This window comes from Cetorhinus maximus, chromosome 19 (genome assembly GCF_964194155.1).
Source record: "Cetorhinus maximus chromosome 19, sCetMax3.hap1.1, whole genome shotgun sequence".
Lineage (NCBI taxonomy): Eukaryota > Metazoa > Chordata > Chondrichthyes > Lamniformes > Cetorhinidae > Cetorhinus > Cetorhinus maximus.
The window spans coordinates 29051586-29068030 of record NC_135897.1 but is presented as its reverse complement, the minus strand read 5'-3'; the positions used below and the strand labels follow the sequence as shown (position 1 = coordinate 29068030).

The 16445-nt window shown below is 42.6% G+C and overlaps 1 protein-coding gene across 1 annotated transcript in view; it reads right to left on the bottom strand.

The window, feature by feature from the left end:
* LOC144694066 (uncharacterized) overlaps positions 1–16445 on the bottom strand; it is a 37550-nt gene that overhangs the window by 8579 nt on the left and 12526 nt on the right. Inside the window, exons 2-4 of the mRNA XM_078564427.1 lie at positions 14080–14181; positions 10589–10633; positions 826–977 (exon numbers count right to left, since the gene is read on the bottom strand). Of these exons, the coding sequence (XP_078420553.1) occupies positions 826–977; positions 10589–10633; positions 14080–14152 (270 nt within the window). The 5' untranslated portion in view covers positions 14153–14181. The remainder of the gene's footprint in view (positions 1–825; positions 978–10588; positions 10634–14079; positions 14182–16445) is intronic.

The window sequence follows — 16445 nt, the reverse complement described above, 5'->3', positions numbered from 1 at the left end:
CCTGGACAATATCAAAGACTTAGGCTGAGAAGTGGAAAGTAACATTTGTGGCACACAAGTGCCAGGCAATGACCACCTCCAATAAGACAGGATCTAATCATCGCCCCTTGATGTTCAATGGCATTACCATTGCCGAATCCCCCCACTATCAACATCCTGGGGGTTACCATTGACCAGAAACTGAACTGGACTAGCCATACAAATACTGTGGCTGCAAGAGCAGATCAGTAAGTCACCTCCTGACTCCCCAAAGCCTGTCCACCATCAACAAGGCACAAGTCAGGAGTGTGATGGAATATTCTCCACTTGCTTAGATGAGTTCAGCTCCCACAACACTCAAGAAACTTGACACTATCCAGGACAAAGCAGCCCACTCAATTGGCACCCCATTCACAAACATTCATTTCCTCCATCACCGACGTACAGTAGCAACAGTGTATACCATCTACAAGATGCACTGCAGGAACTCACCAAGGCTCCTTCGACAGCATCTTCCAAACCAATGACCATGTCGAAGGACAAGGGCAGCAGACATATGGGAACAACACCACCTGGAAATCCCCCTCCAAGCCACAAACCATCCTGACTTGGAAATATATTGAAGTTCTTTCACTGTCGCTGGGTCAAAATCCTGGAACTCCCTTCCTAACAGCACTGTGGGTGTACCTACAGCACATGGACTGCAGCAGTTGAAGAAGGCAGCTCGCCACCATCTTCTCAAGGGTAACTAGGGATGGGCAATAAATGCTGATCCAGCCAGAGAAGCCCACGTCCCACAAATTAATTTTTTAAAAATCCCTCTTTCACAAGAACAATGGTACTTACTCCTTCGTCAAATCCAATATCACTGAAATGCTGGTACGTTCTCCAGAAATCTGGGTTCTGATGATACTGTTTTGAGTGTCGTTTAGAACGTGTCAGTTTCGTTAAGAAGTTCTTTGCTTCATTGGGTTCCACAGTAATTTCCTGTTCATCAACTGGGGAGAAACAGAAACATGGCATTGGCTGAATCAAGGCTACTAATTTTACCAGAGTCCACTAAGCCTGGGAAACAAATGGTAAACTTTTCCCTTTTCGTGAGTTTTGGCTAAAACAACTTCCCAAAAGAGGAGGACCGTAAACTGCACTTGTTTAAAATAAATTATTTTAATATTACTGCAATGTCCCAGAACTGATTCCTAAATAAAATGTGTAAAATGCAATAGCAGGCCTATTATACTACCTTGTCACTCATTATTACACTGCTTTATATCACTTACTGATTTTAATAAAATTTCAAAACATCAAGCCCCACTTCCAGTGAGATCTTCACAATGTTTCATGTGGTAAAGCCTCAGATTTCACTTGAAAAAAAATACATCATAGAAGGTCCCAGATTTCAAATAATTGGCAAAAGAACCAGGGGAAGATGAAGACAATTCCTTCATACAACAGCTGTTACAACCTGGAATGCAAAAGGGAGTTGGATACATATTTGAAATTTGCAGGCTCAGTGGGCAAGAGCAGGAGAATGAGACGAGTGCTACAGTTTTTTTTCAAAATTAGGTACAGAAAGAGATAATAATGTGAAGGAAAGAGTATCTAGATTTCGAGACAGAGAAAAAAAGAGATAGAAAGGAAAAGTAAGAACAGCTTTTAAAAATGTTACATTTTAAAATCTCAAATAACAATTTATCACCTGAAAAAATAAGACTGCAATTTAAATTGTACAATTTCTGGGCCATTGAGGTTGATTGCATTGCAATAACAATTATATCCCTAAAAAAGATACTTGTGCTGTTAATGTTCATCACCAGACATTACTTCCTGTGGTAAGATTAATGTGAATTTAATGTGCAAATGCAGCACATTCTTAAAAATAATGGGGAAGCCAAGGGAGAGATGCTGTTTCTGTGCGCAAATTACAAGAGTGACAGGAATCAAGCAGTAAGTTCTGGAGATTTGCAACTCATAGTGTGTCTCATAATTCTCTGAATTTGCTGAGCGATCTGTGCATTAATAACAGTGTGCGTTATTAACACACCATTATTTTTCCATTTTAAAAAAATTAGTTCAGAGGATGTGGGCTTTGCTGGCTGGGCCAGCATTTATTGCCCATCCCTAGTTGCTCCTGAGAAGGTGGTGGTGAGTTGCCTTCTTAAACCGCTGCAGTCCATGTGGTGTAGGTACACCCACAGTGCTGTTAGGAAGGGAGTTCCAGGATTTTGACCCAGCGACAGTGAAGGAATGGTGATATATTTCCAAGTCAGGATGGTGTGAGACTTGGAGGGAACGTCCATGTGGTGGTGTTCCCGTCTATCTGCTGCCCCTGTCCTTCCAGATGGTACTGGATGTGGGTTTGGAAGGTGCTGTTGAAGGAACCTTGGTGAATTCCTGCAGTGTATCTTGTAGATGGTACACACTGCTGCAACTGTGCGTCGGTGGTGGAGGGAGTGAATGTTTGTGGATGTGGTGCCAATCAAGTGGGCTGCTTTGTCCTGGGCGGTGTCAAGCTTCTTGAGTGATGTGGGAGCTGCACTCATCCAGGCAAGTGGGGAATATTCCATTATACTGCTGACTTGTGCTTTGTCGATGGTGGACAGGCTTTGGGGAGTCAGGAGGTGAGTTACTCATTGCAGGATTCCTAGCCTCTGACCTGCTCTTGTAGCCACAGTATTTATATGGCTAGTCCTGTTCAGATTCTGGTCAATGGTAACCCCCAGGATGTTGATAGTGGGGGATTCAGTGATAGTAATGCCATTGAATGTCATGGGCAATGGCTGGATTCTCTTTTGTTGGAGATGGTCATTGCCTGATACTTGTGTGGCGTGAATGTTACTTGCCAATTGGCAGCCCAAGCCTGGATATTGCCAAGGTCTTGCTGTATTTGGACATGGACTGTTTCAGTATCGGAGGAGTCATGAATGCTGCTGAACATTGTGCAATCCTCAGCGAACATCCCCACTTCTGATCTTATGATGGAAGGAAGGTCATTGATTGAAGCAGCTGAAGATGGTTGGGCTGAGGACACTACCCTGAGGAACTCCTGCAGTGATGTCCTGGAGCTGAGATGACTGACCTCCAACAACCACAACCATCTTCCTTTGAGCTAGGTATGACCCCAGCCAGCGGAGAGTTTTCCCCCCCTATTCCCATTGATTTCAGTTTTGCTAGGGCTCCTTGATGCCACACTTGGTCAAATGTGGCCTTGATGTCAAGGGCAGTCACTCTCACCTCACATCAAGAGTTCAGCTCTTTTGTCCATGTTTGGCCCAAAGCTGTAATGAGATCAGGAGTTGAGTGGTCATGATGGAACCCAAACTGAGCAGGTTATTCCTAAGCAAGTGCCACTTGATAGCACTGTTGATGACCTCTTCCATCACTTTACTGATGATCAAGAGTAGACTGATGGAGTGGTAATTGGCCGGGTTGGATTTATCCTGCTTTTTGTGTACAGGACATACCTGGGCAATTTTCCACATTACCGGGTAGATGCCAGTGTTGTAGCTGTACTGGAACAGCTTGGCTAGGGGCATGGCAAGTTCTGGAGCACAAGTCTTCAGTACTATTGCTGGAATGTTATCAGAGCCCATAGCCTTAGCAATAACCAGTGCCTTCAGCCATTTCTTGATATCACGTGGAGTGAATTGAATTGGCTGAAGACTGGCATCTGTGATGCTGGGGACCCCCGGAGGAGGCCGAGATGGATCATCCACTCGGCACTTCTGGCTGAAGATTGTAGCAAATGCTTCAACCTTATCTTTTGCACTGATGTGCTGGGCTCCTCCATCATGGAGGATGGGGATATTGTGGAGCCTCCTCCTTCAGTGAGTTGTTTAAATTCCACCACCATTCACAACTGGATATGGCAGGACTGCAGAACTTAGGTCTGATCCATTGGTTGTGGGATTGCTTAGCTCTGTCTGTCACTTGCTGCTTATGCTGTTTTGCATGCAGTAGTCCTGTGTTATAGCTTCACCAGGTTGACACCTCATTTTTAGATATGCCTGGTGCTGCTCCTGGCATGCCCACCTGCACTCTTCATTGAACCAGGGTTGATCCCCAGGCTTGATGGTAATGGTAGAGTTGGGTATATGCCAGGCCATGAGGTTACAGATTGTGTTTGAGTACAATTCTGCTGCTGCTGATGGCCCACAGCGCCTCATGGTTGCCCAGTTTTGAGTTGCTAGATCTGTTCGAAATCTATCACATTAAGCACGGTGGTATTGCCACACAACACGATTGAGGGTATCCTCAATGTGAAGGCAGGACTTTATCTCCACAAGGACTGTGTGGTGGTCCCTCCTACCGATACTGTCATGGATCTGTGGCCGGCAGGTTGGTGAGGATGATGTCAAGTATGTTTTTCCCTCGTGTCGGTTCCCTCACCACCTGCCGAAGACCCAGTCTATCAGTTATGCCATTTATGACTTGGCCAGCTCGGTCAGTAGTGGTGCTACCGAGCCACTCTTGGTTATGGACATTGAAGTCTCCCACCCAGAGTACATTCGGCATCCTTGCCACCCTCAGTGCTTCCTCCAAGTGGTGTTCAACATGAAGGAGCACTGATTCATCAGCTGAGGGAAGGCAGTATGTGGTAATCAGCAGGAGGTTTCCTTGCCCATTTTTGACCTGATGCCAAGAGACTTCATGGGGTCCGGAGTCGATGCTGAGGACTCCCAGAGCAACTCCCTCCCAATTGTTTACCACTGTACCGCCAAATCTACTGGGTCTGTCCTGCCAGTGGGACAGGATACACAGGAATGGTGATGATGGTGTCTAGAGCTAGATCTAGCCCACAATAAGTTGGAGTAGGAGACAGTTCAATGAGTGCTGATTTCAACAAAGATATTGCATGGAGGAGAAACATACAGTAGAGTACTTGGAATTTAAAGGGAACAAAAGGAACGAGTTAAGAGAACTATCACCGTGGTCGTATTTATAGAATGAAGGACAGAAAGGTCGCTAATCGAGACAGAAAAATAAATTTGATGATGGAGGAGAGAGTAGGTTTACTCATCAGATGACAAAAGCAATTTATATGTTTGAAGTGCGTTTATCATAGTAAAAGATCCTGAAAGATCTGGCAAAATCAATATCAATAAAAACGCTGAACCACAAAAGGAGATATCAGGGCTAATGACCATAAATTAGGTCAAAGAAATAGGTTTGCAGAAGTATCTTAAAGGAGAGGCAGAAAGGTGTAGGGAGAGAATTCACTTTCTTAGGGCCAAGGTAGCTGAAAGCATGGCCACTAATGGTGAAACAATTTAAAGCTGGGGATGCCACAAGAGACCAGAATTGAAAGAGTGCAGATATCTCATAGGCTTATAGGACTGAAGGAGGCTACAGAGAACGGGAGTGGCAATACCATGGAGAGATTTGAAAGCAAAGATAAGAATTATAAAATTAAGGCATTGTTGGATAGGGAGCCAGTGAAGTTCAGCAAGCATTGGTGTGATAGGTGAACTAGGTTTGGAGTGAATTAAGATATGAGTAGCAGGATTTTGGACGAGCTCAAGACCATGTAGGGTGGAATTTGGGAGGTCAGCCAGAAGGGCATTGGAATAGCCAAGTCATGAGGTACCAAAGGAAACTAGAGAGCTTCAGTAGTATATGAGCTGAGGCAGGGTTAGAGTTGAGCGATGTTACACAGCTGGTGGTAGACAATCTTGGTGACAATGCAGCTATGTGAGTGGAAACTCATCTCAAGGTCAAGCAGAACGTCAAGGTTGCAAATGATCTTATTCATCGTAGGACAGTTATCAGGGATGGGAATGGTGGCCAGGGATTGGATTTGTGGCAGGGACTAAAGACGATGGCTTCAGCCTTCCCAATGTTTAGTTGGAAGAAATTTCTGCAGGACTAACATTGGATGTTGGACAAGCAGTGTGACAAATCTTAGGGTTATCGTTGAATGGTGAATGATAAGGAGCATTACCCAATAATGTTTTAAGTGGTCCAGCCGGATCTGGTGGTGGACGGTTAAACCCGTTCTTCACCAAAAACATTCAAATCCTTAACCCTGGGACTTAAGGGATTGGAAATGAGGGGTACACCAGAGGCAACAACTAGGGTGAAAGAGAGTAATAGTTCTAATGGTGATAAGGGCATTAAAGGTGGTGGAAAGGGTGTGATTTAGTAAACCAGTCGCTGCAAAAATGTCATGATAAAATGTAGGTCAAAGCTAGATTGCTGGGAATTTGAAAGTGCAGCGGTAAGTGATTTGAGGGAGAGTTTTTTCATGGACGCACACAGAGAGAAATGCATTTGAAAGGGAGAAGAGGAATATGGTTAGAGAGTGATACAAGGACATGGTCAGAGGTTGCCTCATCAATGATAGTTATATGAGGCTATGAAGGACATCGGATATAGAGGCTACAAACACATAGGACAAGCTATTCTTTTCATCCTGTTTGAGATTGAGAGAGAACTGACAAACAACTCTCCTCAGATTTGGGGATAGTAGATAAGTTTTGAAAAGCTTAACCTTTAGTGTTGAAGGTTGAAGCCTCATATCATAACTATCACTGATGAGGCAACCTCTGACCATGTCCTTGTATCACTCTCTAACCATATTCCTCTTCCCCCTTTCAAATGCATTTCTCTCTGTGTGCGTCCATGAAAAAACTCTCCATCAAATCACTTACCGCTGCACTTTCAAATTCCCAGCAATCTAGCCTTTGACCTACATTTTATCATGACATTTTTGCAGCGACTGGTTTACTAAATCACACCCTTTCCACCACCTTTAATACCCTTATCACCATTAGAACTATTACTCTCTTTCACCCTAGTTGTTGCCTCTGGTGTATCCCTCATTTCCAATCCCTTAAGTCCCAGAGTTAAGAGGACTCCATTACATTAGGAAAATAAATCATGAAATGTTACACAATATATTTAGTCTGAATTTAGCTTCAAACCAAAAATCAATCTGCTCCCCCATTTGGGCATCGTTTTATTAATTCTCTGCCAACTGCACAACATAATTTCAAACTGAGGGAAAAATTGACACATTGAAGTCTAATTGCTGATTGGTACCAGATTCAACTTCCGCCATACATAAATATTTACTATTACCTGGTAGTTATAAAAACCATCCAGGAATCTGAGCTCATTAGTAATTCACAATTTTGTTCCAGTATGTAGATAGTATAGCAGGAGCAGATGCTCACTTTATGTGCCAATCGTACTACAGACAGTGTGTTAGCACAATACAAATCGATGGGAAATCTGCCGTTCAAGTCTCCGCACAATTCAATTTAGCAGATCTCCAACTGAAGTACACTTTTTAAGAGTTATATTTAATTTTTCTAATGTTAACAAAGAGCTGGCTGTTAGTGAAAATCCACCGGAACTTAGAGACCAGGTGCCAGATCTCTGTTCATGCAGAGTTCCACTCTCCAAGAGTACAGTGGTGTAATTGAATACTGCCAACTCATACCAGTTGAAAAACAGGTACTGGTGTTCAAACATAAGACATAAATTTATGCAGGATACTTCCAATATCATTTGTGGACAATAAAGGATTTAATGTTATTGAACGCAAATTAAATTAATTTGTTTCCTATCATTTAAGGAATGATTTTAGAAAAAAATACTAATTTAAATAAATAAGGGAGGCTTCTTGAAGAGATCAGTCAAGAGAGTCAATCAAGCCAGTGACTGAACCATAAAGATTGCTCCTCGGGCCAGAATTTTCGGCTCGGCGAGAGGGGGCAGGGCCCGCTCACCAAGGCGTCAAATGACGCAGGGTGACGTCCGGCCTGCGTCCAGGCCCCAACTCAGGGAACCCTGGAACGCCGCCCCCCCGGCCGCACAGGGAGTGCTCAGTGCTTCCGGGCGCATGACACGCTGGGCGGGCCTTAATTGGCATGCCCACATAAAATGGCGGCGCGGACCCAATTGGGGGTGCCAGTTGGGTCTGTGCCCGCCCCCGCACAAGCCACCCAATGGGGGGAAAATTCTCCCATTGATCTAAAAACAGGAAATGCTGGAAAAGCTCAATAGGTCTGGCAACATCTGTGGAGAGAGAAACAGAATTAACATTTTGAGTCCATATGACTTCTTCAGAGCTGAAGAGAGGTAGAAATGTGATGGGTTTTAAGCTGTTGAAGAGACGGAGTGGAGCAGGTGGAGCAAAATAGAAGGTCGGGGATAGGTGGGAGCTCAGGAGAGATTAAATGACAAAGATGTCATGGACACAAGACAAAGGGAGTGGTAATGGTAGTGTTAAAGCCTAAGTCAGATGTTAAGAGTGGCATAAAGGTCAGATCACAGAATGTGTTAATAACAGAACAATGGTCAGCACTTCCTGAAAGCAAAACATGAGAACAAGTTACTCACTGGCCCTTAGGGGTGGCGGGGGGAAAGGGAGGGGGGGGTGGAAAAAAATTAAAATGGAGGACAGGGTTCATGGTCTGAAGTTGCTGAACTCAATGTTAAGCCCAGAAGGCTGTAAAGTGCCTAATCAGAAGATGAGTTGCTGTTCCTCCAGTTTACATTGGGCTTCACTGGAACATGGCCGCAGGCTGAGGACAGGGATGTGAGCATGAGAGCAAGATGGTGAATTGAAATGGCAAGCGACATACTTGCGGACTGAGCAAAGGTGTTCCACAAAGCAGTCACCCAGTCTACGTTTAGTCTCCCTCATGTAGAGGAGTCCGCATTATGATCAGCGAATGCAGTAGACTAAATTGAAAGAAGTGCAAGTGAAGCGCTGCTTCACCTGAAAGGAGTGTTTGGGGCCTTGGATGGTGAGGAGGGCGGAAGTAAAGAGGCAGGTGTTACACCACCTGCGATTGCATGGGAAGGTGCCATGGGAAGGGGATGAGGCAAGGACTAGGGTGTCACAGAAGGAACAGTCCCTATGGAATGCTGACAGGGGAAGTCAGGTGAAGATGTGTGGTGCTGGCATTATGCTGGAATTGGCAGAAATGGTGGAGGATGATCCTTTGAATACAGATGCTGATAGGGTGGAAAGTGAGGATAAGGGGAATCCTACCATGGTTCTGGGAGGGAGGGGAAGGGGTGAGGACAGAGTTGCAAGAAATGGGTCTGACACAGCTGAGGGCCCTGTCAGCCAGCGAACCTCAGCTCAGGAAAAAGGAAGACATGTCAGAAGCGCCATTGTGGAAGACAGCATCTTCGGAACACACGCGACAGAGATGGAGAAACTGGGAGAATGGAAGGAGACCTTACAGGATGCAGGGTGTGAGGTAGTCGAGGTAGCTGTGGGAATTGGCAGGCTTGAATATTGGTGGACAGTCTATCACCACAAATGGAGACAAAGAAGTCAAGAAAGGAAAGGGAAATGTTGGAGATAGACAATATAAAGGTGAGAGAGAGGTGGGAATTAGAAGCAAAATGGATTCATTTTTCTAGATCTAGGCGAGAAAACAAAATGGCACCGATACAGTCATCGATTTACCGAAAAAAGAGTTGTGGGAGGGGTCCGGAGTACCTTGATCTGTTTGCTAGTTGTGGTGTCACTACACCTAGGTTCATGTTCCTGAGGTAGGGTTGGGAAAGTCAATTAATGCTTGCATTGCTGTTCATCAATCAGCATACCCTGCTAGATGTGCATGTCTATAGATGTTAAATGAGAGCAATCATGTTTGGCCCTGATCTCACAACATGCTCACATAACATTCCCAAAACTCACCTACAAGGCCACACATTAATATTGGCCATTTAAGTGATGCACCAGAGGGTGCAAGATATCTAGGGACTATACCACAGCAAAGGATAAAAACTTTCAGAAGGGGAAGTAAGCTAATGTTGAATGTAGAATGCCTGGTTATGTTGTGGCCTATCATTTTACAGCATGTGATGTTTAAAATGAAAACATTCAAGTACACTGTCAAATCCTTCAAGATCCTCAGATCTTAACTGTGGCCGATTTAAAATAGTGCTTTACTAATATTAACAATAATGTTAATTTTAAAAATATTCAAAATTATAAATGGAAAAGGCACAAGACTAGTTGTAAAAGTTAAGTAGCAGACAGACCAATTTTTCTTTAGATTTCATAATTCCACACAACTCCGCCATCCACATTCCTGAAGGCAGTGATTCGGGTTGAAGGACTGTTCCTTGGGCACTAACACCTTTCAACTACCTTCTTGGTTGCTCTTCATGTCTGAGCTCAGAGATTGACAGCAAGCTAATTGATTTTCACTAGGAGATGGGGTGGGGGAGGGGGGGCAAGCGGGTGGGGGTAGCGGGTGTGGGGAGGGGGGAGCGCATAGGGAAGAAATACACCAAAATTATTTCCAGCAGGGGTCATTGCATAGCGAACTGCTGGAATCGTGGTTGACTTTTTTCTCCCAGAGTTTATTAAGGGTAATTATACTGTTCTTCTGTCTGTTCCAGCAATGATCAGCTCAATAGTCACAGAGCAGAGATCAAACTGGAGACCCACCTGCTCAATGTGGCTTAATACCATACCAGGCAGCACAGCCACTGATTGCATCATCTGGGAGACCCCTGCCCTGCTGCTTTTTAACTAGTTTTCACTAGAAAGAAAACAAACAGATCTCCCCTCAGTAATAGCTAGCTGTGCAGATGGTCCTTGCCGTGTTCCAATAGCATGCAGCAGGTTACTTACCATCCCTTTTAAAGAGCTGGCGCAGCACGTTAGCCTCCAGCATGTCTGAAAGAGAACAGCAACAAAGCAAACCAGATGTGACAGACTGAAAGAGCAAGAGAAAATCCGCTACCTGCTAACTAGGATGTTCTGTGCACACAGTGGGAGCCTCGTGTTTCAGTGCTACAGGTGGTATTTTAGTGGAGTAATCTTCAAACACTTTAGGTCTTTAATTCCAATACTAAATCAGCAGGAGTTAGTTGTTTCTGTGACTAAATGGAAAGCCAGGTCTAAAACTACAAAGCTAAACTAGTTTGCCCAGGGCATTATGGAAATAAAACCTTCTACAGCCTCCTGGCAAGGCGTTTTGCATGTTTATTCCAGATTTCTATTTTAAAAAATGTTGCTTAAGAACAACAAAAAAAACCAGAGTATGTTTTATAATGATTTAAAGCTAATCCGCAAGACAGCTCAAATAAACCATCATCACTGTTTATGCTTTATTCTCTCTCTACAAATTTAAGGGTTCGATCTTTAAATGGTATCTTAATTTTGGTTTGATTTAGCTTTAATAATATGCATATTTCCTGTTCTATAACACCTAAAATTTTACTTGCTGGAAATTTTCAGTAATGCAAAGTGGTTAAATGAAACTTGAGCAATGAATGGCACAATGTAGAGAGCAGTCACTGGGCCAAAATCCTGGAGCCCCCTACCTAACAGCACAGGGGGAGTACCAGACATACCGCAGCAATTCAAAACGGCAATTCTCAAGGGCAACTAGGGATGGGCAATAAATGCTGGCATTGTTAACGATGTCTACATTTCCAAGAATGAATAATAAAAAAAGATCATTGGGAGTTTGTTTTAAAGGTTGAATTTAGTTAAGGAGTTTATTTAGTATCATAGTTACTGGCTTGTCAAGGTCACTGAACCCTGGGCTGAATCTTCCGGTCGGCGTGTGGGGTCGGGCCCGACACACCCACGCATAAAATGACGCGGGATGACATCGGGTGTGCGTCCCAACATCATCGCGCATCATCGTGATATTTCATTCGGCGGGTGCATGCCGGAGTCGGCTGCGCGCCCGCCAAAATGTCAACGGCCTATTAAGGCCATTAAAAATATAATTAAACTTGTTAAGAACGCTGCCCGTCCAACCTTAAGGCTGGCAGGCAGCCAAAAAGCCCAAGCGGCCTTCGCGTTTTTCAGGAAACCTCATCCACAGGTGGGGTGAGGTTTCCTGAAGCTTTCATAAAATTAATAAAATAATTTCCCCACCTTTACAAACATGTCACAACTCATGTGACACTGTCACATAAGGGGACATGTTTAAACAAATTTTAGTATCATTTATTAAAGTTTTTGATTGTTTTTTTCAATTTCCCTGAGGTGCGAAAGAGCTCAGGCCTCGACTCTCCTTCCTCCCCCCGCCCGCACAGGTAGCACTGAGCACCACTGGCCAGCGTTACACTGGGTGGGCCTTAATTGGCCTACTTGCCTAAAATGGCGGCGTGCAGCTGATCACAGGTGGCGATCGGCTCCGCGCCCACCCCCACCCACTCCTGCCCAGCCCACCCGCCATAGGAAAAATTCTCCCCATTGATATTGAATTACAGTTCACCCTTTAACATATTCCAAGGGATTTGTTTACATTCATATATAATGTTTACATGTTTTATTGTCCCCCCCATGTTACGTAATGAGGACATTAAAGTGGCAGCTGCATAGATCAGGCATCATGACTAGTGACTTGAAGATAGATAACATCACAGAGGGCTAGTATTACAATACTTCATTGCAACAGTTTGGTAATTGATAAACTACAAATTATATTCTAGAATATTTTTATTTCCATTATTTTATGAATAATTTACAGAATTCAATTTTTCAGGATGGGACATGCTGTGATTATCAAAGGCTTATTTTTATTGACTGGTGAATCAAAATGGGAGCAAAACCAAGGACCAAGTAAACAGGGAGTCATTGCTATGTGATTTGTATTACCAAGTTTGTCCCCTCTTTAAAAAAAAAGGCATTCATTGAATTCGGTGAACTATGGAACAAAGAACCTTTGTTATATTCCTCTATTGTTTTCATCACATTTTTGTTCCTAAAATGTTAACTTCACATGATATACAGAAAGCATTCCACATAAACGTTGAAAATACTTCATTTTAGGTCCCCAGGTGGTGTGGTGTACAATTGAGTCTGATAGGAACATGGATGTATTCTCCCAACGTGATTTTTCACAATGAGTTCTTAAGCTAACTGGGCTGACATAGAAAGGTACTAAAGTGCTGTCATGAGTCATTTCTAAAGAAAAGAAAGAAGGAAAGTATCAGAAGGTAAATAAACCAATACTTTTCATGATAATTTCCTTGTAGCCAGCCAATGATCAGCTCTTGTGGAAGCCTAAAACCAGTCATTTATCTTTGCCCAGCCAAGGACTGATGCATGACATGGAGTGGGGGTGTAATTGAAGGGGAAAATTAATCTGTTCAATGAGCCGAGTTCATTTGTTTTTATATTTGCAAAAAGTTTAAATAAATTCACTGAGTCTGAAAACTGCAACATCGTAGGTTTTGATTTGGCAGTTCTAACAGTTCCTGCAAAAATACCTCTGGCAGGAGTACGGGTAACCAGAGGACACAGATTTAAGGTAATTGTCAAAAAGAACCAGAGAGAAAGTGAGAAGATTTTTTTACACACAGTGGGTTATGATGATCAGGAATCCACTACTTGAAAGAGCAATGTAAGCAGAATCATGAGTAACTTTTAAAATTCAATTGGATATATACATGAAAAGGGAAAATTTGCAGGGCTGTAAGGAAAAAATAGTGGGTAGTGGGGCCAATTGGGGCCTCATTCAAATAGCCAATACAGGGAAAATGGGTTAATGGCATCTTTCTGTGCTGCATCATGCCATGAAACAGAAAACTTTATTTATATCAAATATTAAATGTGAAAAACAAGCTTACGATATTCAGGGGCATTTTAACCTGTCAAAAAGTTTACTACTTTAGCTAAATGAGTACAATTTTAATAACCACAATTGCAGTAAGTCTGGTTTAAGTGTGTATTGGACAGGGAACCCCATAAAAAATAGCTGATATCTAAAAAAAGCATTCTTGTGAGATTAGAATCAGCACTTTAAGTCAAAGCTGAGGGCAAGTCCAAGAACAAATAGCAGACTTTATTTCAGGGGTGACTTTATTGCATAGATTAGAATGCATTTTCAACAAATAGCCTCGTAGCGTACAGAAGTAAACTGACTGTTGAAAGTCTGTATATTAATCATCTATTATATTTGCAAGTCAATATAATTTTACATACAAGTGTATTGCCATTAAATTTGCTGATTAAATATTCATCAGTTGGCTTTGAAATTGGAACAGTTTGGACATTCAGCCAGATGTGGTGCAGATGTGTAGCATTTAATCACCATAAATGCAATAAGAAAATAGAAAATCTCATTAAATATTAAAAGCGTTTAAAATAATCCCACTCACCAGGTAAGAACAAGACGGATAGAGCCACAGTAGCCAGGATCAAAGAGAGCACGTTCCTCTTTGTACAGTCCATGTTAACCTATATTTTAACACCTGTGTATACTGTGGAAAAACGTAATAAAAATGTGTTTAATTGCCTCTTGTGATGTTGAGTGCAAATTGATGGCTCATTTCCATGTACAATCTGGGATTAATAACATCCCATTTACCAAATGTAGGAAAATTATAAATCCTGTATATTATGTAAGGATTGTTAGAAACAGGAAAGACTATGAGCATATTCCTTTTCCACAAACCAGCTCCACTTTCTCATCATCTCCATTAATCTCTCCCTCAAAATGAGCTTATTTTAATTCTTCCCTTCAATGACCATCCCTGGTAACTTATTTCAAAATTCTATTCCATGGGCGAAAACATTCAGTCCAGTTTCCCTTCTTATTACTCAGTTTGAATCTTTCCTCCTGTTGTCTGCAGTCTTCACCTTAGTGACCTATTTAATTGGATCCTTTCATAATTTTGAAAACATGAAGTGAGTTAAAGAAAACAAACCCAACCTCTTTAAATCTCCCTCATAGTTTAAAATTCCTATAACTGGGCATATCTTTGTTGAGCCCTGTAGCCAATCAACAACATTAAGGACATCACACAATGCATATTTTGTGAGTTTTTTTTTAAACAGTATCTCTATTAATAAAGAAGCAATAATCAAAACTTACATATTATTATGCAATACTGTAGTACACTGATTTAACTGTTCTACCACTAAAACATTTTAATATGTTTTTATATTGGATTGAAGAGGTGTGACATTGTCCACTTGTGAGGGGCAATTCTTTAAAGCCAGAAAAAAATCAAAGTAAATTGCCCCTGATTTGTTGAGATTCATTATTTTCACTGAGTCATAATCATGGAACTTCTTAGCCAACAGCATTGTAGGAGCACCTTCATCACACAGACTGCGGCAGTTCCAATAGAAGGTCCACTACCACCTTCTCAAGGGCAACCAGGGAGGGGCTGTAAATGTCAGCCTTGCCAGTGATGCCTATGTCCTGAGAATTAATGGAGAAAAACAAGACGGTGGCCAGTGAGACTATTTTTTTGTTTTACTGGATCACCCCACCTTAGTAAATCAGACAAGTGTACTCTTGGGTTGCTAATAGCTGAGTAACATTGTGTGGGAATCAGCAGAACATGCATCCCAGTGAACTCACATTTTGCTCTCAAATGTTACCTCCTCTTCTAAATTGACACTATCCAGGAACTTATACCGAGGTATGCATCAACTCTACAAAACTGCACTAGAGTGAACGTTCAGATTTTACTTGGTGTGCACTGGATAATTACAGATTTATCATATACTCCTCAATATATTTTTGCAAATGTTCTTTCCTTCTGTAGTGTAAGCATTTACTTCTTGCTGGATGATATGTGAACTTTATTTGCCCAAATGGACATTATTCAGGTGTTCTTTGACAATGACTGCCAGTAGCAATTCTGCTGCAGTGGAACACCACAGTTAAGCCTGATCCTGTCTTCACTGCCACTGGTCAGCATCAGGAGTACCAAACCTCACCAACTTTCTTGTCTAATCCCAGGAGCAGGGCCAATTTTAGCATAGCTACTGCCACTGTCACTCTGATCGGCTAACTCAGGGCAGAACAGGGATCAAACATGAAAACTTTCCTGGTTTGCCTGCCTCAGCTGCTCAGCAGAATGACTTACTGAGTCCTCAGAGATCTGGAATTTAATAAGACATTATATTATTAAATTAATGTAAGCCCACAGTCAATGGATCATAGAGTCACAGAATCATTCAGTCCATCAGATCAAAGCCATGCAATTCTGCCGTATCCAGACATAAATGGTGGCAGACAACTAAACAACTATCATGAGGAGGTGACTCCAGGAACATCCCCATCCTCAACAATAGCAGAGCCTAGCATGTAAGTACAAAATACAAAGTTGAAATGTTTGCCTTCAACCAGCCGTGCCCAGTTAATGATCCAGCTCAAGTCTCCCCCTCCGAGATCTCTAGACTCACAGATGCCAATCTTCAGCCATTTCAGTTCCCCCCACGTGATGTCAAGAATTGCTTGAGCACTCTGAATACAGCAACGTCTACAGGCCCTGACATCATTGCCCAGGTACAACAAATAGCAGGAAAAATCCACTCTGGCTAATTACTGCCCCATCAGGCTACTCTCAATCATCAGCAAACTGAAGGCCCCAGACCTCATTTCAGCCTTAGTGCAAACATGGACAAAAGAGCTGAATTCCAGAGGTGAGGTAAAGTGACTGCCTTTGACATCAGGACAGCATTTGACTGAGTGTGGCATCAGGAGCCCTTGTAAAGGTTGAAGTTGATG